Genomic DNA, 25899 nt, shown 5'->3' with positions numbered 1-25899 from the left:
ACGTCCGAGCCAGCATGACTCTCCTAGTTCATGTCACTCTCATATTTGAGGTAGGCAGGTGAAGCGTTAGGGGGTCTTTTGCCCAAGGACCCCTACTGGAAAGTTGGATACCAACCGGGATTTGAACCCCAGTCTCTCGTATCAAAGGGCAGTCTCCCATATCAAAGGGCAGCGCTCTTAACCACTACGCTACACCAGATATATATTTTATCAGGAGAGATCCAAAAAGGTTTACAGATTATGGATGTGGTTTAGGCACCAGAGCCCTTTATAACAATTCCATTAACTTCAGTGGGAATTCATGCAAAAAAACTGCTTTGATTAGGTCCTATATAAAAGACTCACTTTTTACACTGAAGTCTAGCCAAAGATGGGATGGCAAATTTGACTAATTTAAAAAAGAATCCAGTTTCTGGTTGCCTTTTCAATAGTATGTTCTAATTTTTTTAAATTAAAATCTTAAGGGTTCTCCAGCAGGGAAGAATCTGACTGAAAAGTGCAGTCAAATGCACAGTAAACAAACAGTTCTCTAATCTCAATCCGGTGTGTTGTTTTTTATTTGTGGAATCACTTACGCCACTTCTGGCAACCCAGATACTATTTTATTATGGAGAATATTTTATTTAAAACAGAATATGGCAATGTTTATATAAGACCTAACTTGAAAAACGATTTTGTGATCCAGTTTGTTTCACTGTGTGTGTAATGTGGATAATATAGTTGTCCTACAGAGGAGCTGAGACAAGCTATTAATGTTTATAAAGTGAGGTGTTTTGTTTTTTTTAAATACACACCTGAAGAAGTTTGGATTTGTCTTCACTCTTCCCTCCTTTGAACCTAGTAAGTTTGCTGGTGGTTTAGAAGTGCTCTGCAAAGTGAAAACATGTTTCCATTTTGTTTATTCCTTTCTGCCAGCGGAGCTAGATATGCTAGAATGCGTGCTGGTGGAGTTGGAGGTTCTCTCACTATTCAAAAAGGAACGGTCTGTTTAACTTCAGGAGTAGATTTGGCTTGGTCATGATATAGTGCCTCTGGGACAGAGGATGTGATGTGGTGAGATTGCAGCAAGGATATAGGGGAAGTGAGAAGAAATAGTCTTCGTATCTTAAGTTTAGTCTAGACACAGTTTTAGTACTGGTATAATTATTTGGTATGGGGTGCGATTTATTTATCTATCTAAACCAAAATAGTTAAGCCGATACAATTCCTTGTATGAATGCAATTATACCAGTATAAAAGTACCTAATACTAGTGGTTTTTAACCAGGGGTATACATACCCTTGTGGGTACACAGAGGTCTTCCAGGTGGGGTACATCAGCTCATCTAGATATTTGCCTAGTTTTACAACAGGCTACGTATAATGCATTAGTGAAGTCAGTACAAACTAAAATTTCATACAGTGACTTGTTTATACTGCTCTATGTGCTATACACTGAAATGTAAGTACAGTATTTTTATTCCAATTGATTTATTTTATAATTTTATAGTAAAAATGAGAAAGTAAGCAATTTTTCAGAAATAGGGTACTGTGACATGTTTGTACTTTTATATCTGATTTTGTAAGCAAGTAGTTTTTAAATGAGGTGAAACTTGGGGATACGCAGGACAAATCAGACTCCTGAAAGGGATACAGTAGCCTGGAAAAGTTGAGAGCCACTGCCTTATACTGTGTATGTGCAGCTTATTTACTCTTCCTCTACAGGACTAGCTATAATGGTGTAAAACACCTCTATAGCAGGGCAACTGTATCCACACTAGGGAGGTTATATTGTTAACTATACTAATATTAGTTAGAGCAGTACAACTTTTGAATGTAGACGAGGCCTGTCAGTATAAGTGTGTTGGCTTGGTACATAAAGCAGATTCAATTTCAAGTGCTCTATAGACTTTAATTTAGGTTTTGACATTAATTTAAACAAGTGGTTGTGATGCTTCATAACTCTTATGCACTGCACCCTTCTTACATATTGACTAATGTAAAGATGTAGATACATGCCCAAACTACCCTTATATATGAACATTTAATATTACATAACAATGGTTTACACCAGGAGTAGGCAACCTATGGCACAAGTGCCGAAGGCGGTACGCGAGCTGATTTTCAGTGGCATTCACACTGACTGGATCCTGGCTACCGGTCCGGAGGGCTCTGCATTTTAATTTAATTTTAAATTACGCTTCTTAAATATTTTGAAACCTTATTAACTTTACATACAACAATAGTTTAGTTATATATTATAGACTTCTAGAAAGAGAACTTCTAAAAAACGTTAAAATATATTACTGGCACACAAAACCTTAAATTAGAGTGAATAAATGAAGACTCGGCACGTCACTTCTGAAAGGTTGCCGACCCCTGGTTTACAGCGTGTAACGATCTCAGTTTTGTCACTGGGACTACGTTGCACACTTCACAGAGATGAAGGGAGCAGACTTAAATCTCAACCAAATTTCTGCATTTTAAAGCATACTGTGGCCCTAAAGCAAATTGATATTGGCATCATCTTGTTCCACAGATCTGTTTTCACCTAAGAAATGTCTTCTTTTAATGACACATGTTCATTTTTAATTACTCCTGTTAGTGCTGCTAGACCAGTATAACTTCAGCAGAACAAGCTGTACGAGTTGACTGGTACAGCAATGGAAACATTGGTTTAGTTCTAACTGAGTAAGTTCTTAATTAGACCTTCGGTGGATCAGAATTGATGGTAATGATGTAAAAGCCAAAGAGAACATATTAGTACTTTGAAATCTTGCTGTGAGCTGTACTTCTGCTGTGATAAAAAACCAAAAGTGACCTAAGAAACAGACAAATTATATGAAAGCCATTGAAACACAAACATGGAACTATATGATGCCATCTCTACAGAGTCATGTTTAGAGCATAACCACACTTTAAATTAGTTGCTGGGCTCACTTCAGCAACTGTGGCTATAATTTATTTATGTAAATAATATTTTCCCCCAGAAATTTTCATCTTTAAGGTTCTAGATGTTAAGAATCTTCTTCTTTCTTTGACAGGAAATTCTGGTGATTAAAGATCATGGCAACCATAGAGGAACTGGCCCATCAAATTATTGAACAACAAATGGGAGAGGTACATATACATATATATATATTTAGTCCTATTTGAGACAAGTTGGACAATAAAGCGTAATACTGATATGTAAAAATCAAAGCCACAAGAGAGAATGGTCTCTAGTGGACCCAAAGCCCTAGAAGACCCTCCCATAGAAGATTAGCAGGAACCCTGTTCTTGCTATCTTCATGTCATGATGCAAGACTTGCATCTTTGTCAAAGCATCCCCCAAAGAAACTGAGCTAAAAAAAACAGCAATATTTTCAAAGGTAGAAATCATTGACTAAACCAGTGGTTGTCTTCATAGAGCTGTTTAGTCATATGAGGCAGGCTTTCCTCTCTTCTAGCATCAAAACTGCATTCTGCATACAGTGCCTGAATAGTGCAGTAATAGGTGCTTTTAGAAATGTGTGAATAGATAGTAAAAATTAATGTTGCCAGCGTGTGTGTATGTATAAATATAAAACACCTAAGGAATCATTACTGTATGCCCTGTTCAAAATCAATACAAGTGTGGTTATAAGAAAAATATATAAAAAATGGCACCTGTTTATTTGAAGTTTCCGCTCTTGGTTAATTTAGATTTGTCTTACTTTACAGTCAAGTGAAGTATTCTAGGTGATTTCAAGTTCAATTCATATCAATTTTAACGTTGAATAGAAAAGTTTCCCTCTTGGATTGCTAATTTTATATATGTTCTTATGCTACCCTTGTCATTGTAGTATGTGTGTACCTTCCATTAAGTGACATGACTAAAATCTGTCATGTGTGGTTTATCCTTTCTCTCATCCTCTTCCCAGAGATAGAAGTGTGTGTGTGTGAGAGAGAGAGATTTTGAGGGGTGTTGGCTTATTTTTGTTTGACGGTACACCCTGGCTGCATGTTTATATTAGAAAAGGCAGGTTGAAGAAACACATTGCAGTTTGGAGTGGAAGGTGGTGAGGTTTGATCTTAGCGACCGTGGGAGTTTATTCCACAGTCTTGGACCAGCCCCTGAGAATGCTCCATCTCCTGAACAGACAGGCTTTATATGGTAGCAAGTTCCCTTGTGTCTGAGGGATGGAGATGTCGACCTCAGTCTTCATCCAGGTGCTTTAGTCAGTCTTTTAGATATCCTGCGCCCAGGACGTTGAGTGCCATGAATTTAAGGATTGAGACTTTGAATTTGACTCCAGAATTCAATCAGTCTGTAAATTTAAAAAAAAAATTTAAAAAAATCTCTCATCCCTAAGTCATCCTTTTCACAGTAGCAATAGTTTATATCCAATTCAAAAACAGCAACAAAAGTAAAACTCATACTCAACAGATGGGGAGAGAGAAAGTCAGCGACGCTGCTTGTCTCTCTCCTTTTCTTCTGTGGAGAGGCCGCTTTAATTAGAATAACAGGTCCTTTTTGCTCTTCCTGACAGAGTCCTGGCACGCTATTCTGTCAGTTCTTGTATTTTAGTTTGTTTTGTAAGAACACACCTGTCTTCCTTTATCCCACAGTTAAAGCAGAGGAAGGGAAGCAATTACACTGTTTTTACCACCGCTAGTAGCCTCTTTTCTTAAACTTGTGTGATTTTGAGGTTTGATTGCTTTGGTGTGTGAAATAGGTGCAGCTTGTTTCTGACCCCTGATGTATTATCAGTAGGTCCAAACAGGCCTATCCATTGCTCCTACAGCTTCCCTTTGTGAAGACAGACTTCTAGCATAGTAAGCAGGTGGTGCTGAAAACGTTACTTTCTAGAGGATTTCCAGATACTAATAACTTAACCTTTATTGTCCAGTTTTTAACTACCACTGTTAAAGTTATTGAGAAAGTGGTATTGGTGCCAATATAAAAAAGCCTAGATCTATTGAAGAAGCTTCAATTATGTCTTGATCTTGTAGGTGTATATTACCAACCTGGTGTCTGATGTGACTAGTATGGAGATGTGCTGTTATTTGTGGCTGACTACCCACTGCTAGTGAATGACACAAGTAAAATTTTCTTATGCCCTTTTAGACGAATCATAGTTTTGATAACATGGATCATAAAGTGATCTACATGACTGATCATAAAGTGATCTACATGCAGAGTTTTGTGGTAGTTGATGGAAAGGATATTCTGTGGGTTGTTTCTCTGAGAGATCTCAAAGAGTAGCTGAGTATTTGCTCTTCCTCCTTAGGGTCACTTGCATATGAAACTCTATCTTATCATCTTTCAGTGTGTATTTATGGTTGCTAAGGGAAATGGTGAGACAGTTCATCCCTGTACAGATGACACTTGTATATTTTCCTTCTGTTATATCCAGATGCAGAAATATCTGTTGTTTTTCCAGTGTCTGAAAGAAGTGGAGTAGATGGGAACAAACTGGCCTCAGAGTCAGTGCCAACAGGTGGAGGGAAATACCTTGAAGTGCCAACAGGTGGAGGGAAATACCTTGAAGATTGAACTGTGTGCCAAGTACACATTATATTTTTGTGTATGCTCACCTTTGCCAATATAGTTTTGGAATTTGGGAATTATATAGAATCCAACGTTGTTCTTGGATTTTCAGGTAGCAGCCTTTTTCATCTATAGTTGAACTACAGGATGCAGGTATTCTTCTCTCTGGTTATGCTCATGCTGGATGCAAGCTAGTGACTTGCTCTTGGAAACCGTATTTGAGGCTGCATGGAAGTTGAGCCAGTATTTCCAACAGCACTTGTAATTCACATGATCATTGATGAAATAATTTTCACTGACTTCACAAGGAAAATTCAGTTTGGAGTATATATGTGCAAAAGAGACCTTTTTTCCCTACTTTTAAAGAAAACAGGCTATTCACAGACCTGATATTTCATTAAGATACTGGAGTCACTAATAGCAGTTAGGGTAGTAACTAGATAGTAATTATTGTTCATAGAACATTTTAGAAATGACAGACCTATTAAGAGCATGATCTTTGGAATAGATTGAAATGATGTATTTTGCAAAATCTATTAAATATATGCAGATTAGACGCAAAGGAAAGTTTTTTATTTTTAAAAAAGTTCCTAGCTACAATTTAAGATTACCTATGTGAAGCATTACATAGAGTGTACCATCCCATAAATCTTCTGCACAATACTAATCACTTCCTACCAGGAATGAGGTAGTTCTTATTCCCAAACCATGATCAGGCATTTCTGCCAGTCAAGAACTTGCAATAGCTCTCTCTCATAATCTTTGGAGCTGTAAAGTAATTACACAATAGTTTATCCATTTCCTCATGTGCTGCCAAATTCCAGTTTCATTTAACATCTGTGAAAGCAAATAAGCATCCACCACAAATATGTAAAACTTGATATTTAACAAATGCGCCAGTTACACTGTGACAAATGGTATTTTTGTTAATACATCCATGAACAATAAAAAGTTTCTTTCAAAGGTTTAAACTCATACTGCTGCATGTCAATAATTAGCAGTTTCATCTTCTGTAAAGTGTATCTTTGAGAGCTTTAAAGAAACAACTATTTCAGTCCTGGAATAACTAAGTAATTCTGTAGCTACAGCATAGGCATCATCATTGCCAGTATAAGAGAACATAAGGACAAGGACCACAGAACACTAAAAAGAAAAGTCTAGAGTAAGAAATGTCTAGGCAAGATATCAGCAAAGCACCATCTGTGTGTAAATTACCACCAGTACAGGTCATTTGGAGGGTATCTCAGAAAATTTTGCCTGAAAGGGGTCTTTTCTTTGCAATCATTATATAAGTCTAAAATATTATTTATTTGTATTCTATTATAATATCAATAATGAGTCCTCTCTCATTTCTGCTTGAAATTTCTTCATTGTAGTCTTTAGGCAAAAAAGTATTTTTGGGAAGTCTGAAATCAGTGAAAGTGTTTAATTTATTGGAGGCTGTAAAGGGGTTTTCACTTTTGTAAAGTCTGACTTTTTTTGTAATACAGTATTGCAAAAATGAGTTGGTTTAGAAACTTCATTTTTTATTTATACAGTAATCCTAGGAGAAATCTAGTGAATAGAGATAATTTTATTAGACTAGTTCAAATCTTGGGCATTGCTATTAACTATAGAAATGTGAACATCTGAGAGCTCCTGGTAGAGTGTATAGACTCATTGATCAGTTTTATGGAATTTACAAGCTCTGCAGACATACAACAGAATTTAACTGTATAATTGAAATAATTCCAGTGTGAAGAGTTTGGAAAATCAGCAGAGATTGTAAACTCCTTAACACACAGAGTTGTATGCAGTGGTGTTGTGGTCATGTCAGTTTTAGAATATTAGAGAGACATGATATCTTTTATCGGACCAACTTCTTTTGGTGAGAGAGACAAGCTTTCAAGCTATACAGAACTTGACTCGTCCCTTAGAATTTGTACTAACTACTTATGGTAAACCAGGGGTCAGCAACCTATGGCACGCGTGCCAAAGGCAGCACACAAGAAGATTTTGAGTGGCACTCAGACTGCCCAGGTCCCAGCCACTGGTCCCGGGGGCTCTGCTGCCATCCCAGGGTCCTGAATACTGTCCCCACTCAGCCCGCTGCCAGCCCCAGGTCCCAGTCCCCAGTCCCTGGGGCTCTGCTGCTGGCCTGGGGTCCTACTGCTGACCCCCTGCCACTCGGGTCCCAGCCACTGGTCCGGGGGGCTCTGTTACCACCCTGGGATCCCGGACGTCGGCCCGGGGCTCTGCAGCCACCCCTAGCTATGGCCCACTGTCCCCAGCCTGGGGCAATGAGGGATGCAGACAGAGCCAATTGGGATGCAGACAGGGGCAAGAGGCAGCACCCCCACCTTAAAAATTGTTCCAGTGTCCACTGTACTGGGATATTTTTAAGTTCTGATTTGCTGTTTGCATTACTATCACATCACGTGGAACAGGACATTGCATTTGATGTTGTACGTGCTGTCACGATTTTTTTTTTCCACTGTAAGTTGACGGGTACATTTGACAAAACGTCAGCTCCTAAGAAAGCAAAGTTAGATGTCCGTTCATTTCAGCCTTCTTAGACAAACACATTTGGATTTATTCAAAAGAAGGACCGTGCTGTTTGTGCTTTCTGTTGTGAAAGTGTTGTTTGTCGCACATCAAGTGTTTGATGACATTTTCAAATGAAGAACGAGAAAACCTTTCTTGATAAAGCAGACGAGTGAATCAACAAAAAGGCAGTAGCAGGATATGAGAAGCAAAGCAGTATTTTTAAATGCTTAAGTGTAAGTAAAAATCAGGCCACAGAAGGAAGTTACAAGATTGCACAGTGCATTACAAAAAACGGAAACCCATTTACAAATGAGGAATATAAAATAAGTTTTTCTCAGGAGTACGGGAGGTTTTGTTCAGTGAGTTGCCAAATAAAATATGCATATATAGAATAAAAGAACTGCCTGGCTCTGCCAGAACAGATGAGACACGTATAAATGAAATGGCAGGAAACATGAATAAAAAGCAGATGACTGCATTAAAAGATACAGCAGTTTTTAGCATTGCAGTTGATGAGAGCATGGATATAAACGACGTTCAACGTTTGGCAGTGGTTGCAAGATGCTTCCGATGAAATCCAAGAGGAGCTTTCTTGCCTAAAACCCCTGTATGGCACAACAAAGGGGGAAGATATAGCAGAAACTTTTGTAAACCTTTTTGAAGAATGAGGAGTTGTCACACAAAATATTTTTCTGATATCAACAGATGGTGCTCCTGCCATGGTCGGAAAACAGAAGGAATTTGTAAGGACATATGAATCTTCATCACATCTGTGATGTAAATATCTTGTGACGCTGGCTACAACAGTGCCATGCAAACTCCTATTCTCGCTTTCAGGTGACATTGTAAACAAGAAGCGGGCAGCATCTCCTGCAAATTGTAACCAAATTTGTTTGTCTGAACGAGTGGCTGAAGTAGGACTGAGTGGACTTGTAAACTCTAAAATTTTACATTGTTTTATTTTGAATTCAGTTTTTTTTACATAGTTGTACGTTTGTAAGTTCAACTTTCGTGATAAAGAGATTTCACTACAGTACTTGTATTAGATTAACTGAAAAATACTATTTCTTTTGTTTTTTACTGTGAAAATGTTTGTAATAAAAAATAAAGTGAGCAATGTATACTTTGTATTTTATGTTGTAATTGAAATCAATGTATTTGAAAATGTAGAAAACTTACAAAAATATTTAAATAAATGGTATTCTATTATTGTTTACGAGCACGATTAATCATGATTGTTTTAATCGCTTGACAGCCCTAATCATAATTGAATTGTGTCAAATAATTGTTTAAATCATCAAAAGTACTAGAAATAGTCAAAGCCCTGTGTTATATACATTATACTTGACTTAGTGTATGTGGAACTTTCACCAGTCCAGTTACCATTGTGTTTGTTCATTTTTACTTTAAATTCAAATTATCTTACATTGCCTCCAAATTTTAAATTTAATGTGCTGCAGATTTTTATACTGAAAATGAGTAAATGACTGGTAGAATTTGTCAGGGGAAAGCTGAGGATTATAACAGCTGAGAAGAGAACAATTGGCACCCAAAGAAATGTGCAAGGTGGCTTTGATTTTTCTACTTCTGGGAGACAGTTGAGGAAAATGGTATTGGAGAGGGGATGCATCTTGTCTTTCTCTACTACTTTTGAGCAGAGGCAGGTGCCTTAAAATTTTGAGGGGAGGAGCTGAGTTTCCGTTTCTTAACTTCTTGAATTGTTGGAAGTAAAGAAACAGCAAATTTGGAGACCTACATGGTATAGAGTGCACACATGAAGTAGCATATCAAAATTAAGATGGCGAAAGGTAAAATACCATTTTTTTCCCCTCTCTCTTTACTCTTCTTGTGGTGTCTCTCAATATCCTTCTCTTTTGTTCTTTCTTGTTGTTTCTCCTTTTCACTGCTTTAGCTGACAGCTGAACAGAAATGGACTAACACTGTGCCGCTGCATATAAGTGCTTTCATCAGTTCCACTGAGCCCTTAAGTTAAAAGTGCTTCCATGCAAGAGTATGTCCCTACTATAAAATCATATAATACTGGAGGGGACTTCGAGAGGTCATCTAGTCCAGTCCCCTGCACTCACGGCAGGACTACATTTTATCTGGACCATCCCTGACATAGAATGAATATAAACAAATAACACAGGTATGGAGGGACAAAATTAGAAAGGCCAAGGCACAAAACGAGATTAAACTAGCTAGAGACATAAATGGTAACAAGAAAACATTCTGCAAATACATTAGAAGCAAGAGGAAGACCAAGGACAGAGTAGGCCCATTACTCAATGAGGGGGGAAAACAATAACAGAAAATGTGGAAATGGCAGAAGTGCTAAATGGCTATGATTCATTTATATCTGTCCATTCTTGCAGATACCAGCTGGAGCAAACAAAATATGCAGCTTGATTAAAGTGTGTTCCGTATGTGTTGATCGACAATTCATTTCCCCCCGTCATGTTTTGCCATAAATATATTTCTGACTTTTGGATCCAAAATTGTGAAGTGGCTTTAAAACTATGGAACCAGTAGAACTTTCTAACATACAAAAGCTAGCTAGTAAAATTAGGTTGTATGCTGCTACATTCCCAACAGTACCAGTGTCTCACTTTGAATAATATTTTGCTGACACATCTGAAGCTGGTCAAACCTTAATGTGGCACAGCAGTATTTTCACATAGCTGTCATTCCAATTATTTATTTGTTTGTTTCTAGATTGCGCATTCCCAAGGAACTGTTACTCAAACACTAATGGATGGGACAGCACAAAGAATACAAATTGTCCCAGCGGATTCAGGTCTCTCTTTACCACAACGCATACAAGTATGTTTAATCTACAATATTTTGAAAGAATCTGTGAACTTCTTTACTCTGCCTGTTTTTGTGTACCCTTTCTTTTGTGAACACTTAATGATCTTTTCTAAAATGTGAAAATTTTACCCAGAGGGAGACGACTCCTATGTTTAATGGAGCTCGAGGACAGTAGGAGTGGAGCTTCACATTGTTTCTTGCTTTCTAAGATGAAGAGTTGCATAAGAAGCACTTACACGAGTGCGTTGTGTGTCACTCTAAGGGCTTGGCTACACTTGAGAGTTAGAGCGAATTAAAGCAGCCCCGGGTGCCCTAGCGTACTACCCGTCCACACTGGCAAGGCACGTATTGCGCTCTGACTCCAGGGCTAGTGCGCTCCTGGCACTCCACCCCAGTGAAAAGATTAACGCTTGGTGCGCTTTGGCTGAAACGCCCAGGCATCAGTGTGGGCGACGTGTTGCATTACTGAGCTCTGATCAGCCTCCGGAAATGTCCCATAATCCCCTTAAGTCAAGTGGCCACTCTGGTCATTGTTTTGAAATCACTGCAGAAATGCGGATATGCCCTTTGAAAGCTCCGTTTCTGACAACCAGCAAGCTTGTCTTCTCCGAGACAAAGCAACCATTACTATGGAATGCTGTGTGTGTATGAGAGAGAGGGAGAGACGGGTGGTGGAGAGGGGAGGTCTGCTCCTGTCTGAACTTACAAGACAGCATGCTGACATGCTCTCAGCCCCCCAAAAACCCATTCTCTCTCCCCTCACATACACACAACACACTCCCTGTCACGCTCCACCACCTCCATTTGAAAAGCACGTTGCAGCCACTTGAATGCTGGGATAGCTACCGCAATGCACTGCTCTCTGTGGCCATTGCAAGAGTTGCTAATGTGGCCACGCCAGTGCGCTTGCAGTTGTCAATGTGGACAGATTGCAGCGCTTTCCCTACTGTGCTCTACGAAGGTTGGTTTAACTGAAAGCGCTCTACATTTGCAACTGTAGCCATGCGCATAGTCTCCTTCAGCCAATAATTGAAATGATATGATTGGAGTCCAAGCTGGCTACAAGGCCTCCTCTGTGCTTAAAAAAAGAAAAAAGGGTACCCAGTCTCGACTCCAAGAGTTTACCTGTTGAACTCCAAAGAGGTGGTTCAAGCTGTTACAAGGCATAACATGGTAACATTGTTAAAAGGCTCAGTTATTTTTACATTTGAAAATTCAGCAGATACGTTGGATAGGCTCTGTGGTGTATCTTTGGACTTGTAGATCACAGCAAGAAATATATTTTTCTTTATATTATCAATACACAATGAAAATGTGTTAGTGACTGACTTTTTAAACCGTATTGGTAGGGAATTGTTTTATTGGTTACACTGAGAAAAATCGCCCACCCCAGTAGAATACCTGATAGTGTGTCCATATAACATGTTCCCCACTCCTCTCTTTTTGTATTTCACCTTTAAACCCTTTTTTGTAACTAATTTTCTCTGTAAGATGTGTCCTATTGCATTAAACACATTCAATTCAAATTGTGGCTGCTAGGGCCATTTTCCTTGCCTGTTGCTCTGGCTGGAACGCTCTCTTCACATTCCTCCACTGGCCCTGCTTGTTCCACTGCATTTTGCTCTGTTTCTTGTCCTAATCCTTCAAGGCCATTCACAGCTCAGTCCCTCTCTACTTGTTCTCTTTTGTCACTTATTACATCTCTCCCTGCTTCCTCTGCTCCACGAACAATACAAACGTAACTACTCATCTTTCAGCTGTCTCTGTGCTATCGTCCATGCTATCCCTTATTCATGGAACACCTTTCTTAATTAATCCATAACCCTGTGCTCCTTTCCCTCTCTCCTCAAAAAACTGCCTTTGTTTTTATGCTCATGTAACATGATGTCCCTGACTGGCTGTCAGCATTAGAAATTGAACCTGGAATAACCCCTGAACCTACTGCCTGATCTAAAAGACTAGTTCTGTTATCTCAAAGCCTATAGCAGACTCATAAACCTCTTTTAGTATATGAAGCTAGAGGGTCAGGTGGGCTTGGACTTGGGTGGCTAACCTGAGGGACTGCCTGTGCAGCAATGTGCACAGTGCTGTTTTTAGCACACTAGCTCAAGCAGAGCTAACATGAATCTGTCTACCCATGCTCGGAGTCACGCCTACCATCTGTAGAGTAGTCATCCACTAGAAATAAGACTCTATGTTTGTCATGGAGATCATGGAAGTCACGGATTCTGTGACTCCCTGACCTCCATGAGTTCTGCAGCGGCTGGTTGCCTGGCCTGGGGGCCACCTGAGCATCTTAGGCAGCCCCCAGGCCAGGCTCACTGGCTGCTTCTGGGGCAGTCTCCTTCCACCCCAGCAGCAGAAGTTGGAGAGGGGCCCTCAGGGCTAGGGACTGGGGTGTGGAGCAGTGCTTACTGGGAGGGGGAGACTCTCCTTCCTCAGCTCCTATCTCCATGTGCTGCCTCTGCTGGCAGGCCACCCCTGCAGCTCCTGTTGACTGCAGTTCCTAGCCAATGGGAGCTGCAGAACCGGGGCTTGAGGCAGAGTGGAGGCAGCATGTGGAGCTCAGGAGCCAGATAGGGAGCCTATGCCAGCCTCACCAACCCTCCCCCACAAGCATCCGCAGCTCCCATCCTAGCCATGCCCTCCCAGAACCTGTTGTGCCCCCTGAGCCACACCCTGCTCCCCCTCCCCTGAGTTTTAGTCAGGGGTGTATAGTAAAAGTCATGACAGGTCATGGGCTGTGAAGTTTTGTTTGCTGACCATGACCCATCCCTGACTTTTTACTAAAAATACCTGTGACTAAAACGTAGCCCTAACTAGAGAGTAACAGAGAGCCACACTTTGTAGGAGTGAGTTATGCCTCTAATAAATCAGCCAGTACAAGTTTGTGTGTCATGTTGGGGGCTTGGTGGCAGAGGGTGGGAAGAGGAGGGTTGTGTTTAAAAAAAAGTTAAGTATTTTCTGGAACCTTCAAATTATACAGTAACTATTTAGTGTAGCTGGGTGATGATCTTTTTCTGTCTCCCTCACCTCTTCCTTTCTCTGGTTTGTCACTCTCACTTGTTGCATCTTCTCTCTAATTAGACTGTAAACTCTTTGGAGCAAGGACTGTCTCTACTATATGTTTGTATAGCACCTAGCGCACTGGAGTTTCTAGGCATTACAGCAGTACAAACAATAATTAGTAATAAGAAATAATTGAAGCTGGTTGAAAGTAGTTTTTTTCCATTGAGAAATGAAGTTTTGTTGAAATTGAAATGTTCTGCAGGAAAGTGTCAAATTTTGGTAAAATTGACAGGCAAAAGAGCAGATGTTTTGTTTTGACTTTATCAGTTTGATTTGTTTTGGTTTTACCTTTATATTATATATATTTTATATGAAATAATGTAATAAAACATTATTTAGTTTTTTATATTGTTACACCCTCGAAACACCATAGAAATGCAATGTTTTGATTGTCCCAAACTGAAATTTTTCAGAATTTTCATTTTGTGAGAAACTTCAGAAATGGTTTTTTAATTGTCAAAATTTCCCATGGGATGGAAATTCTGGTTGCCAACCAGATCTGTACATATGTCAAAATAAAATAAATTGTATTGAAATAATTCTTTACAGTTGAACACATTTGTTTCCAAAACAAGGCACACTGAATGACTTATGTATGTCTCTAGTTTATTCATAGGGCAGTTTCACAGATGGGTTTAAGTACTGTCCAAATGGAATCCAAGGTCTCCAAAGAGAAAATATTGTTAAAAAGCAGCTTGAGGCTATAAAAAGCAGCCAAGAGAAATTTAGGCTGGAATACCAGAGAGATGTGTAAATGAAACATTACATGAGAAAACATATATTTTAAATATAAAACAGTGAATTATTTCCATATTTAATGAAATGAATACAAGGGCGATGTTCAGTCTCAAATTAAGAAATATGTTGTTATTGAACTCTGACAAATATACAGTAGAGGACTACTGTGTTAAGGTTTTATTCTGGTTATTAGCTGTTCAGGTCATGATACTGCATATTGTTCTGCTAGGATGGACCCCTGCACACTTCATTGACTTCACTGGAGTTCTGTGCAGTTGCGAGGATCCTACTTGGAATAAGTTGTGGGAACGGCACTTTTCATTATTAAAACTGTCCTTTTGTATAATGCATTTTTCATTTGCCAAATGTTTAAGGAGTAGGGTTTGCAGAGGGGAGCTTTTCTCTAGACTTAAATGTTCTTGTGTAGACATTAAAGTAACATATGGTAGAAATCTGTTAAAGTACTGATCATGCAGTGAGATCTGCCTGGACAGATCCCTGCACCCATGGGGAGCCCTATTCAAGAATTGGGGCCATATTCACAATAACAAATAATTTGTGAGTTAGCAAGTTGGTAACAAAAATAGAGGGAAAAAAACAAACATGCATCATAAAATGCACTTCTGTTCATTTATTTTGTCAGCTGTAATTCTTTATGATGATACTTTGTAGCAGTGGTTCTCAAACTAGGTCGCCACTTGTTCAAGGAAAGCCCCTGGCAGGCTGGTTTGTTTACCTGCTGTGTCCACAGGTTCAGCTGATTGCAGCTACAACTGGCCGCGTGGTTCACCGCTCCAGGCCAGTAGGGGCTGCAGGAAGGGCAGCCAGCATGTCCCTCGGCCCATGCCACTTCCTGCAGCCCCCATTGGCCTGGAGCGGCGAATCATGGCTGGTGGGAGCCGCGATTGGCCGAACCTGCGGATGCGACCAGTAAACTGGCCCAGCCCACCAGGGGCTTTCCCTGAACTAACGGTGGCCCTAGTTTGAGAACCACTGCTTTATAAGATACTAATAAACATACTTAGTAATGTAAAGTGCCGACCACACCTTTGGGCACTACAGAAATAATGCTGTAGTATATTTTATAACAATAATAAAATCCTAGCAATAACAAGGCAGCTTTTGTAAATTTTAAGTTGTTTATTACTGTGTGAGAATTGAGGAACATTGCAGATTTAGATAACAAAATGAAAACTTCTCCATTACCCACCACACCCCTAACCCCTAAACACACATGCACCTTTTAAAAGTATGGAAATAAACTATAAAACTTAGGTCAGTAAATATTCAGATACACTTAGTCTCTTAAATAAACATGATACACATATTTGAAAAACAGTGTTAGTCCTGCGCAGATTTATAAATGTGTTTTGAACTTAATGGGTTGTTGAATTAGCTTTTTCAGTGGTATTTTACTGTATCTAAAGTTTAAAGGTTTACAGTCAAGCTGTATTTAGCTAGATGTGTCTATGCAGGGATGGCTCCAGGCACTAGCGCAGCAAGCGAATGCCTGGGGCGGCAAGCCACAGGGAGCAGCTTGCCGGTTGCCGTGAGGGCGGCAGGCAAGCAGGCAACTGTAGGCGGCATGCCTGCAGGAGGTCTGCTGGTCCCACGTCTTTGACGGCAATTCGGCGGCAGGGACGCCAATGGCATGGCACCGGCGGACCTCCCACAGGCCTGCTGCCGTATCCGTGTGACCAGCGGACCGCCCGCAGGCGCGCCACCAAAAGCCGCCTGACTGCCATGCTTGGGGCAGAAAAATACATAGAGCCACCCCGTGTGTATACATAGCTTTCATGTACAAGGCTATAGATCAGGGAGCACTTTTCTACTCCTGTGCACTCTGCTTAATATTATGTGGCACCAGTGGATGTCCCCCAGCATCACATAGCATTCTGAAGAGTGAAAAATGGGGACATATAAAAGTGTAAAATTTCTGTTTTTATATATATATAAAATGAAGAAAGTGTATTACCAAGTTTGTCAGAAGATGATAAACAGTACAGTTTAGTGAAGGGCAAGTCAGCGAGGCTCTGCTTTATTTAAAAATAGGAAAGAAATGCCATAATGATGATGATGATCTGTTATTGATTGTCAAATGAAAAATAAAGCAAAAGAAGTTATTTTTGTTTGTCAAACAAAGCAAAAAAGGTGACAAAGAGAAGGGTTAGTGTTCAGTTCTCCTGCTTCAGTTTGATTTTTCTGTTTGTGGATGTAAAAGTGTTAAACTAAGGTATAGTAAATTGAAATAAGATTGTTCCTTCCCCTTATTTTTCTAAATTAATGAAGCCAACACTGAAGCGTACAACGTGGGATGAAGCGATGAAGTTAACTTTTTAAGGACCTACACCTGTGAGGTGCTGAGTGTCACTTTGTGGTATGCTGTGTTCTCAACTCCCATTGAATTAAGTGGGAGTGGAGGGAGCTCAGCTCTTCACCGGACTGATTGACCCTTAACATTTATATCCATATTTTGAACACTTCATTATTCATAGCTGTTAGGATCTAAGGTTTTTGTTTGGCCCTCTGTAAAAATATGAGCCAGTTGCAAAATTGGAATGTGTATTCAGGTTCACAGTTCAAACACTGCTACAGTTTGGGGTTTTTTAGATTCAGGGTTTTTGCTTGAATTTAACTCATTAAGAAGCCCAGTCCTGCAACCACAAAAGTCAGAGGCAAAACTCCATTGACTATGATGGTGGAAGATGGGGTGCTAAAAAAACATGAACTTGAAAGACCATAACAATTTGAGATAAATGTATTATCAGATTGTCACAGACCAGCAGACGGGCCAGAAGATTCAGATTGTTACTGCACTTGATCAGAGCACAGCAGGAAAGCAGTTCATCTTAACAAATCATGATGGCTCTACCCCAAGCAAGGTGATCCTTGCCAGACAAGATTCCACTCCAGGAAAAGTTTTCCTAACAACTCCAGATGCTGCAGGTGTCAACCAACTGTTTTTTGCATCCCCCGATTTATCTGCACAACACATCCAGGTAGAGAATCCACTTTATTTCATAATATTAATTCAGATGGGATAGGACAGGGGTTCTCAAACTGGGGGTCGGGATCCCTCGGGGGTCACAAGGTTATTACATGGAGGAGGATCACGAGCTGTCAGCCTCCACCCCAAACCCCACTTTGTATTCAGCATTTATAATGGTGCTAAATATAATTAAAAGTGTTCTTAATTTATAAGGGGATCACACTCAGAGGCTTGCTATGTGAAAGGGGTCACCAGTACATAAGTTTGAGAACTATTGGGATAGGAAGAGATGTTTTTCTTTCCAAATATTTTCTGTGCTGTTTCTATATTTTTAGTCTTTTTGCTGTTTACAGTTCCCTGATAGCAAGACTTGGAGTTATTGTTTAGAAACAATGAAGAAAGTGATTTGTTCCTTGAAAGTTGTTATTTTTAAATTTGTATTTCATGAGTCAGGATATAAAAAAAATATAAATGTATAGTTTTATTTTTACTTTTCAAGCCAGAACTTTCTTGTCTCAGCTCCTGGGATAGCCTTTTTGTATTTCTGCCTCATTGACTCTCCATCTGTTTTAAAATATCATTTGAATACCATTTTCTCCCTTGCCTTTACTTCTTAATATTTCACTCCCCTTGCTTTCATTTTATTTGCCATTGTAATTGTTATTTAACTGAGTAAACAGTTTTTAACTTAGGCCTGGTCTACGTTACGAGTTTATGTTGAATTTAGCAGCGTTAAATCGAATTAACCCTGCACCTGTCCACACAACAAAGCCATTTTTGTCAACATAAAGGGCTCTTAAAATCAATTTCTATACTCCTCCCCGACGAGGGGAATAGTGCTGAAATCGACATTGCCATTTCGAATTAGGGTTAGTGTGGCTGCAATTCGACGGTATTGGCCTCCAGGAGCTATCCCACAGTGCACCATTGTGACCACTCTGGACAGCAATCTGAACTCAGATGCACTGCCCAGGTAGACAGGAAAAGCCCTGCAAACTTTTGAATTTTATTTCCTGTTTGCCCAGCGTGGAGTGCTGATCACCACAGGTGACCATGCAGTCCCAGCATCAAAAAAGAGCTCCAGCATGGACTGTACAGGAGATACTGAATCTGATCTCTGTATGGGAAGGTGAATCTGTTCTATCAGAACTCTGTTCCAAAAGACGAAATGCTAAAACATTTGAAAAAATCTCCAAGGCCATGATGAAAGACCAGATTGAAGAGCTGAGACAAGTGTACCAAAAGCCAAAGAATCAAATGGGCGCTCAGGGAGGGAGGAGCGACTGATGACTGTAGCTATCCCACAGTTCCGCACTCTCTGAAAACTATTGAATTCTGGGCTGAGCTGCCCAGTGCCTGAAGGGTCAAAAACATGGTTGTGGGTGTTCAGGTATATGTCGTCAGTCCGCGTCCCCCTCCTGAAAGCAAAGGGAAAAAATCGTTTCCTGCCTTTTTAATGTCACTGTATGTCTACTGGATGCTGCTGGCAGATGCGGTGCTGCAGGCACTACAACAGCAGCATCCCTGCCTGGCCTTGCAGACGGCGAGACAGTACGTATGAGCTGGTATCTGTCTCGTCGTCCTGTGGTACTCCTGGCTGGCCTCGGTGAGATGTCGGTCGGACGCCTGGGCAAAATTGGGAATGACTGCCAGGTCATTCTGCTTTCTTTAAGTTTTGTCTAAATCGAGATTCGTCCTGCGCATGGAACTTTGATCATGGCAGTCTGGGCGAGGCTTCTGCCTAGCGTGCTCTCCCAGTCAGCAGCATGCGCAGTCACGCCTACTTCAGCTACCTTGCTACCAGGGGCTCACAATCAGATACTTAGACCTTTACATTTTAGCTACAATAAAAAAATTAAGCTGCATTTAGAACTGTGCCCACATACATCCTGGGACATTTTGTATTTGTACCTTGGGATCTCAACTCAGAATTCCAATGAGCGGGGGAGACTGCGGGAACTATGGGATAGCTATGGGATAGCTACCCACAGTGCAATGCTCTGGAAATCGACACTAGCCTCAGTACATGGACGCACACCACCGAATTAATGTGCTTAGTGTGGCCGCGTGCACTCGACTGTATTCAATCTGTTTCCAAAAATCGATTTCTGTAAAATCAGAATAATCCTGTAGTGTAGACATACCCTTAGACAACATATAGACAAACGAGGTGGGGAGGGCAGGAGAGAGCATCAATGAGATTAAGTGGTGAACTTCAGCATGTGTTTTGTAGTGTCATTTTTTTTGTATTTTTTTTTTTTTTAAGTAAAGCCAAACAAGGGTAAGTGTCAGTTAGTTAAGGTTTAAAGTGCTTCCAGCATAAAACAATTTGAGAAGGGATTTCAGTGGCATAGCTACAGTGGTGTCAGTGGTGTAGTCACAGCCAGACCCATGAGGTTATGGGGGCTCAACCAGACAAGTGATTCTCCCACACTTTAGCTGATTCACAGGTTTGCAATACCACTCGCTCAAATTTGGCTACACCAACTCTCCATGTGATGGAAGGGCAGCAAGGCCAAATCTGATTGGCATTGCAATGTAGCACATGGGGATGCAGCACCACTCAGGTTTGGTCTGGCCGCCCCCCTTCATGACAAAGGGGTGGCCAGGCCACATTTGAGTGGTGCTGTGACCCTGTGTACCAGGTTGTAATGCCACTCATTGCCCAAATTTGGCCTGTGCAGTGTGAATGCAGGGTGGGCAACGGAAGTCAGCAGAGCTAATGGGTGGCTAGGATCCAGAGTAGCCTGGGATGGGAACAGACCACAGAGCCGGGGGTGTGAGTGGCCAAGAAGGTCACAGGAGTTAGGGGCTGGGGAGTGGGTTGTTTGGGGGGGCTTTGAGTGAGTGAGGAGTGTTAGGAAACTGCAGGGGGAAGGGTTGGGGGTGAGTGGGGGATGTTGATGGTGGTAGGTTGAGTTGTGGGAGGCAAAAGGGTAAGTTGGGGGCTGTGATGTTAGGGGTAAGCAAAATTTCTGATTTTAGAATCTAGAAGGGGGCCCCAACCTATTCTTGCACCAGGGCTTTGCTTTGTTACACCACTGTGGGATTGAAAGGATAAGAAGGTAGAAGAATGTCAAACTAGGTTAGGGAGCATGGTCTAGTTGTATGAGTAGTATGGAAAGGGGACATAAACGTGGGATCTAGTTGTGTAGCTTATACAGACCAAAAGAATTAGGGAGGCAGTGGAAAGAATATTTTACAATTTTTGTGCTTTCACAAACTAAGCATGTAAGACCTGTGGAGTATATACATTTCTCTGTCATTTTCTGTTAGGGCTTGTCTACACGGTACATTAGTGCATACCAACTGAGGTGTAAATTCTAGTTGGCATCTGTGTGTCACACACTAACTGAACCATGTGGACCCTGCTGGCACACATTAGAAGTTCCCTAGTGTGTGCTGATGTAGTCCTGTTCCAAACAATACTGCATCAGTGCACGCTATGGAACTTTTAGTGCATACCAGTAGGGTCCATGTGGGCCAATTACTGTGTGACAAACGGTGCACAGTATAATTTACATCCCAGCTGGTGCGTACTAATGCATCATATAGAAAAGCCATTAGTGAAGTGTGCAGTAACTACCATTTTAATGGGAAGCTAGCTTTTAATTTTCCATTCACTGGACACGGGACTTTCATTTAATTCTATAAAAAGAACAGGAGTACTTGTGGCACCTTAGAGACCACCAAAATTTGTTAGTCTCTAAGATGCCACAAGTACTCCTGTTCTTTTAACGGATACAGACTAACACGGCTGCTACTCTGAAACCATTTAATTCTAGATACTCATGTTCTCTCATATCTACCTGCTTCTGCCATTTGCAGTTTGGCACGTTCTTTTATTTTACACCTTCTTTTGAAACAGGCTTCCATTTCCTGTGCGCGCACACACCGTTCCTCTTTCAAATCCTTCCTTTAAATCCACATTTTGTGGAATACCTTTCTTGATTGATTGTTTCATCAGTAGTGGCTCTGCATCTTCTTGAATGGCAACTCTTGTTCTGAGTGTCATGTTTGTCCAAGGTCAATTTTGAGCTCTTTGGAGCAGGGACTTTCCCTCCTCTTGGGCCAAATTCTTGAGTCCTTGTGTAAGCAAAACTCTTTATGACATAAATGCAAGTTTTGTCTGCCGAAGGACTTAAGGAATTTCTTGTATGTTATGTATAATTCTGTGCACAATTATAGCACTAAATAATAATTGCAGCTGAGGTGAAATGAGAAATTAATAAACTAGTGATGTTTTGTCATTGAGCCAACTTTTTCTTTAAGAATGTTAATGTTAAATTAAAAGAAACTTCAGTGATGTGTAATAGCAATAAAAGATTAGAGGTAATATCTTAGATGCTGTTGCCAAATAAACATTTACTTATGGGGGTGTGAGAGAGAGAATTTTCAAAACACTTTTTAGACATTCATGTAACATTTTCATTATTTCTCTTCATAGAATAAGACAGGAGTAGGCAACCTATGGCATGTGTGCCGACGGCTGCACGCGAGCTGGTTTTCAGTGGCGCTCGCACTGCCTGAGTCCTGACCACCAATCCAGGGGGCTCTGCATTTTAATTTAATTTTAAATGAAGTTTCTTAAACATTTTAAAAACCTTATTTACTTTATAATATATAACTAAACTATTGTTGTATGTAGACTTATAGAAAAATCTTCTAAAAACATTAAAATGTATTACTGGCACGTGAAACCTTAAATCAGAGTGAATACATGAAGACTTGGCCCCCCACTTCTGAAGGATTGCCGACCCCTGGAATAGGACTATCGCCTTTCTCAGCAGAGCTTTTCTTAATTATATTGTTCTTCAGAACCCCTGTTTTGATTATGCGAAGCAGGACTGAAAGAATCAACATCCTTATCAGGAAATGGGAAGTTTCAAAAGTGCTTCTAATTTCCAGTGCTTTTAATGGGAACATCAATTCTTTCATTCCTGCTTTGCATTGTGAGATTGTTAAAATGATGTTTGCTAGTTATACAATCATATTGTCCTTTTTAATTGCAAGCAGTGCTATATTATTATTTGTAACTTTTACAGTATCTCAGTGTGTAAGGTCTTTTAAAGAATTAGAAAGCTATGATTCCTGCCCTGAAGTGTTATTGCTATGAGTCTAATTTTAGACGTGACGTAGTGAATGAGAGTAACAAACATCAGATGGGATTGGGACGAAGCAAGGCAATTTATAGTAATAACATCAGTTACTCAGTTTAGAGGCATTTGTACCTTTTGATAATGAGTAATTCAATTAAATATATTGTGTTTTCAAAATATATTTATCATTGGTTCACTCTCTGAGCACAGTGAAAGAAATGAATGCTAAGGAAAGATTTGAATGCCTGGATGACCAGAAGGCTTGATAAATGTAGTTTTGAAAATATAAGTGCTTTCTGCAAAAATCTTCTCTGGATAAGATTTTGTTTTAATACTTTTAAAAGATTTTGATAGTTAAATTTAGGACCCGTCCTGAATAGGGATCTGCATTGGTGCAGCAGACACCAACATGCAGTCAACTGCGAGGGCCATAAATGGTAATTGAGGGGACCTGGTGATTCACAGGATTGGGGCCCTTAGTTTAGAGAGAGGCATTTTAAGGATGAGATTAGCTTTTATTTTCCATATTTTTAAGGTAGAGAGAGAAAAAAGTGAAATAATTTTCTACTTTCTTCCAGATTTTAACAGACAACACTTCTACTGAACAGACCCTAAATAAAGTATTTGATCTCTGTGTCGTATGCGGAGACAAAGCATCAGGTAAATTCTTCAGCAGGACCACTTTTTAAAAGCAGTTTCAAGTTATTCTTCAGAAACAAGTTTTTGCTTTTTTTCACTGATTAGTTACTTTTTAATAAAAAGTGGATACCTAATGTAGCTGGACTGTGTATAGATGGGATTTATTAATTTTATCTTTCATAATTTGCATTTGTTTAAATGGTCCACTTAAAGCAATTTTCATATGTAGTTTAAGCCTGTCCCGGTCAGTATTATATTATACAACTACAGACGCTGACCAATCTAATTACTTGATTGGCTGCAAATGCATTCTTAATTGACTGGCCATTCTGGCATTTTTGTAAAAGAAATATTGTACAATGGACTTGTTCATTGTTACTTTTAAGTGATTTTTTTTCTTATCATTATTATTTTAAACTTAAGATATCTGTGAAAAAACATGCTAGTTGTTTATAATACAAAACAGACACAATCAGGGAAGACCATAGAAATGTATTATAAAGTGCTCTTATGAGTTGTTTGTGCTAAGCTGTTTGAGTCATCATTTTTTAAATTGCCCAAACACTGAGGACACTTCATAATTCCACTAAAGTAAGGGGTGTGCGCGCGCGCGCATGCGTGCACATGTATATGGTTATCAAAATGGAATGTTTAGGTAAAAGGGGAAAAGCCAAAAAAAATGCCCTTTGCAACAGTGTTACAGGAGTGAACAGATGAAAGTGGGTAATGAAAGTAGGGAACCAAATGCCAAGAGAGCTGTGCTGCCTATCCATGCCTCCTTCTGAGTCTCTGGTATGCATTAAGCCTAGCAGCATGTTTTCCAGGGTCTGTCAGAGTTGGACTGCACTCAGGCAAACCTCCAAAGGCTCACTAAAGGGAGAAGCTTCCTCTGCAATAGAGATTCATAGACTCTGGGACTGGAAGGGACCTCAAGAGGTCATCGAGTCCAGTCCCTTGCCCTCATGGCAGGACCAAATACTGTCTAGACCATCCTGATGACAGTATTATCTAACTTTCTCTAAATATCTCCAGAGATGGAGATTCCACAACTCCCTAGGCAATTATTCCACTTGTACTACCCTGACATTAGGAACTTTTTCCTAATGTCCAACCTAAATCTCCCTTGCTGCAGTTTAAGGCCCATTGTTTTTGTTCTATCATTAGAGGCTAAGGTGACAAATTTTCTCCCTCTCCTCATGACACCCTTTAGATACCTGAAACTGCTATCATGTCCCTCTCTATCTCTCTTTTCCAAACTAAATAACCATTTTTCAGCCTTCCTTCGTGGGTCATGTTCTCAAGACCTTCAATCATTCTTGTTCTCTTCTCTGTGACCCTCTCCAATTTCTCCACATCTTTCTTGAAATGCGGCGATGAACTGGACAAATACTCCAGTTGAGGCTAACCAGCGCAGAGTAGAGACGGAAGGATAGGACTTCTCGTGTTTGTTTACAACCAACTGTTAATGCATCCAGAATCACATTTGCTTTTTTTTGCAACACGTTATCACACCTGTTAGACTCATATTTAGCTTTGGTTCCACTATGACCCCTAGATCTCTTCTGCCATACTCCTTCCTAGCAGCTCTTCCCCTTCTGTATATGTGAAACTGAATGTTCCTCTAAGTGGAGCACTTTGCATTGTCTTTATTGAACTTCATCTGGTTTACCTAGACCTCTCCATTTTCAGATCATTTTGAATTTTAGCCCTGTCTCCAAAGCAGTTGTAATCCCTCCCAGGTTTGTATCGTCCACAAAACTTAATAAGCGTACTTCTATGCCAACATCTAAGTCTTTGATGAAGATATTGAACAGAGCCAGTCCCAAGCCGACCCCTGCGGAAACCCCACTTGTATACCTTTCCAACAGGATTGGAGCATTAATAATCTCTGAGTATAGTTATCTCAGCCAGTTATTCACCCACCTTACAGTAGCCTCATCTAAATTGTATTACCTATGTTATCGAAAGGTATCATGCGAGAACCGTATGCGAAATGCTTACTAAAGTCTAGTTACCCCACATCCACCGCTTCTCCCTTATCCACAAGCTCGTTATCCTATCAACAGAGCTATCAGATTGGTTTGACATGATTGTCTATTACAATCCATGCTGTATATCCTATCACCTTACCACCATCAAGTGTTTGCAGATGATTCTTTAATTACTTGCTCCATTATTTCCTGCACAGAAGTTACTAACTGTCTGTAGTTTCAGGGTTGTTTTTATTTCCTTCTTTATAGATGGGCACTATATTTGCCCTTTTCCAGTCTTCTGGAATCTTCCGTCTCCCATGCTTTCAAAAGTAGCTAGAGGCTCGATTCCTCCTCTATATAATCCCTTGAGTTTCTAGATGCTTGTATTCAGGTCCTTGGGTGCTTGTCTGGTTCATCTTAACTGTTTTCAATGACTGTGATTTAACTGCTCATTGTCTTTATTTATCTTCTAAACCTCCCCTTACCATAAGCATTCACTGTGTTAGACATTCCTTCAGACTTCTCAGTGAAGACCAAAACAAAGAAGTCATTAAGCATCTCTGCC

At 40.1% G+C, this 25899-nt stretch overlaps 1 protein-coding gene across 8 annotated transcripts in view; it reads left to right on the top strand.

Moving 5' to 3' along the window:
• Window positions 1-25899, top strand: part of NR2C1 (nuclear receptor subfamily 2 group C member 1) — a 93434-nt gene that overhangs the window by 30957 nt on the left and 36578 nt on the right. For 3 of the 8 annotated variants that reach the window (XM_075067050.1, XM_075067032.1, XM_075067034.1), the window contains 4 exons: window positions 3023-3098; window positions 10732-10839; window positions 17403-17633; window positions 23301-23382. In XM_075067050.1, coding sequence (XP_074923151.1) covers window positions 3045-3098; window positions 10732-10839; window positions 17403-17633; window positions 23301-23382 — 475 coding nt within the window. In that variant the 5' untranslated portion in view covers window positions 3023-3044. Of the gene's footprint in view, window positions 1-3022; window positions 3099-8721; window positions 10840-17402; window positions 17634-23300; window positions 23383-25899 lie in introns of all 8 variants that reach the window. The other 5 variants (XM_075067043.1, XM_075067040.1, XM_075067038.1 and 2 more) reach the window with 4 other exon arrangements.

The sequence above is a fragment of the Chelonoidis abingdonii genome, chromosome 1 (assembly GCF_003597395.2).
Source record: "Chelonoidis abingdonii isolate Lonesome George chromosome 1, CheloAbing_2.0, whole genome shotgun sequence".
NCBI classification, from domain to species: domain Eukaryota; kingdom Metazoa; phylum Chordata; order Testudines; family Testudinidae; genus Chelonoidis; species Chelonoidis abingdonii.
Note: the sequence above shows the minus strand (reverse complement) of the source record. Positions and strands in the feature narration are given on the sequence as shown.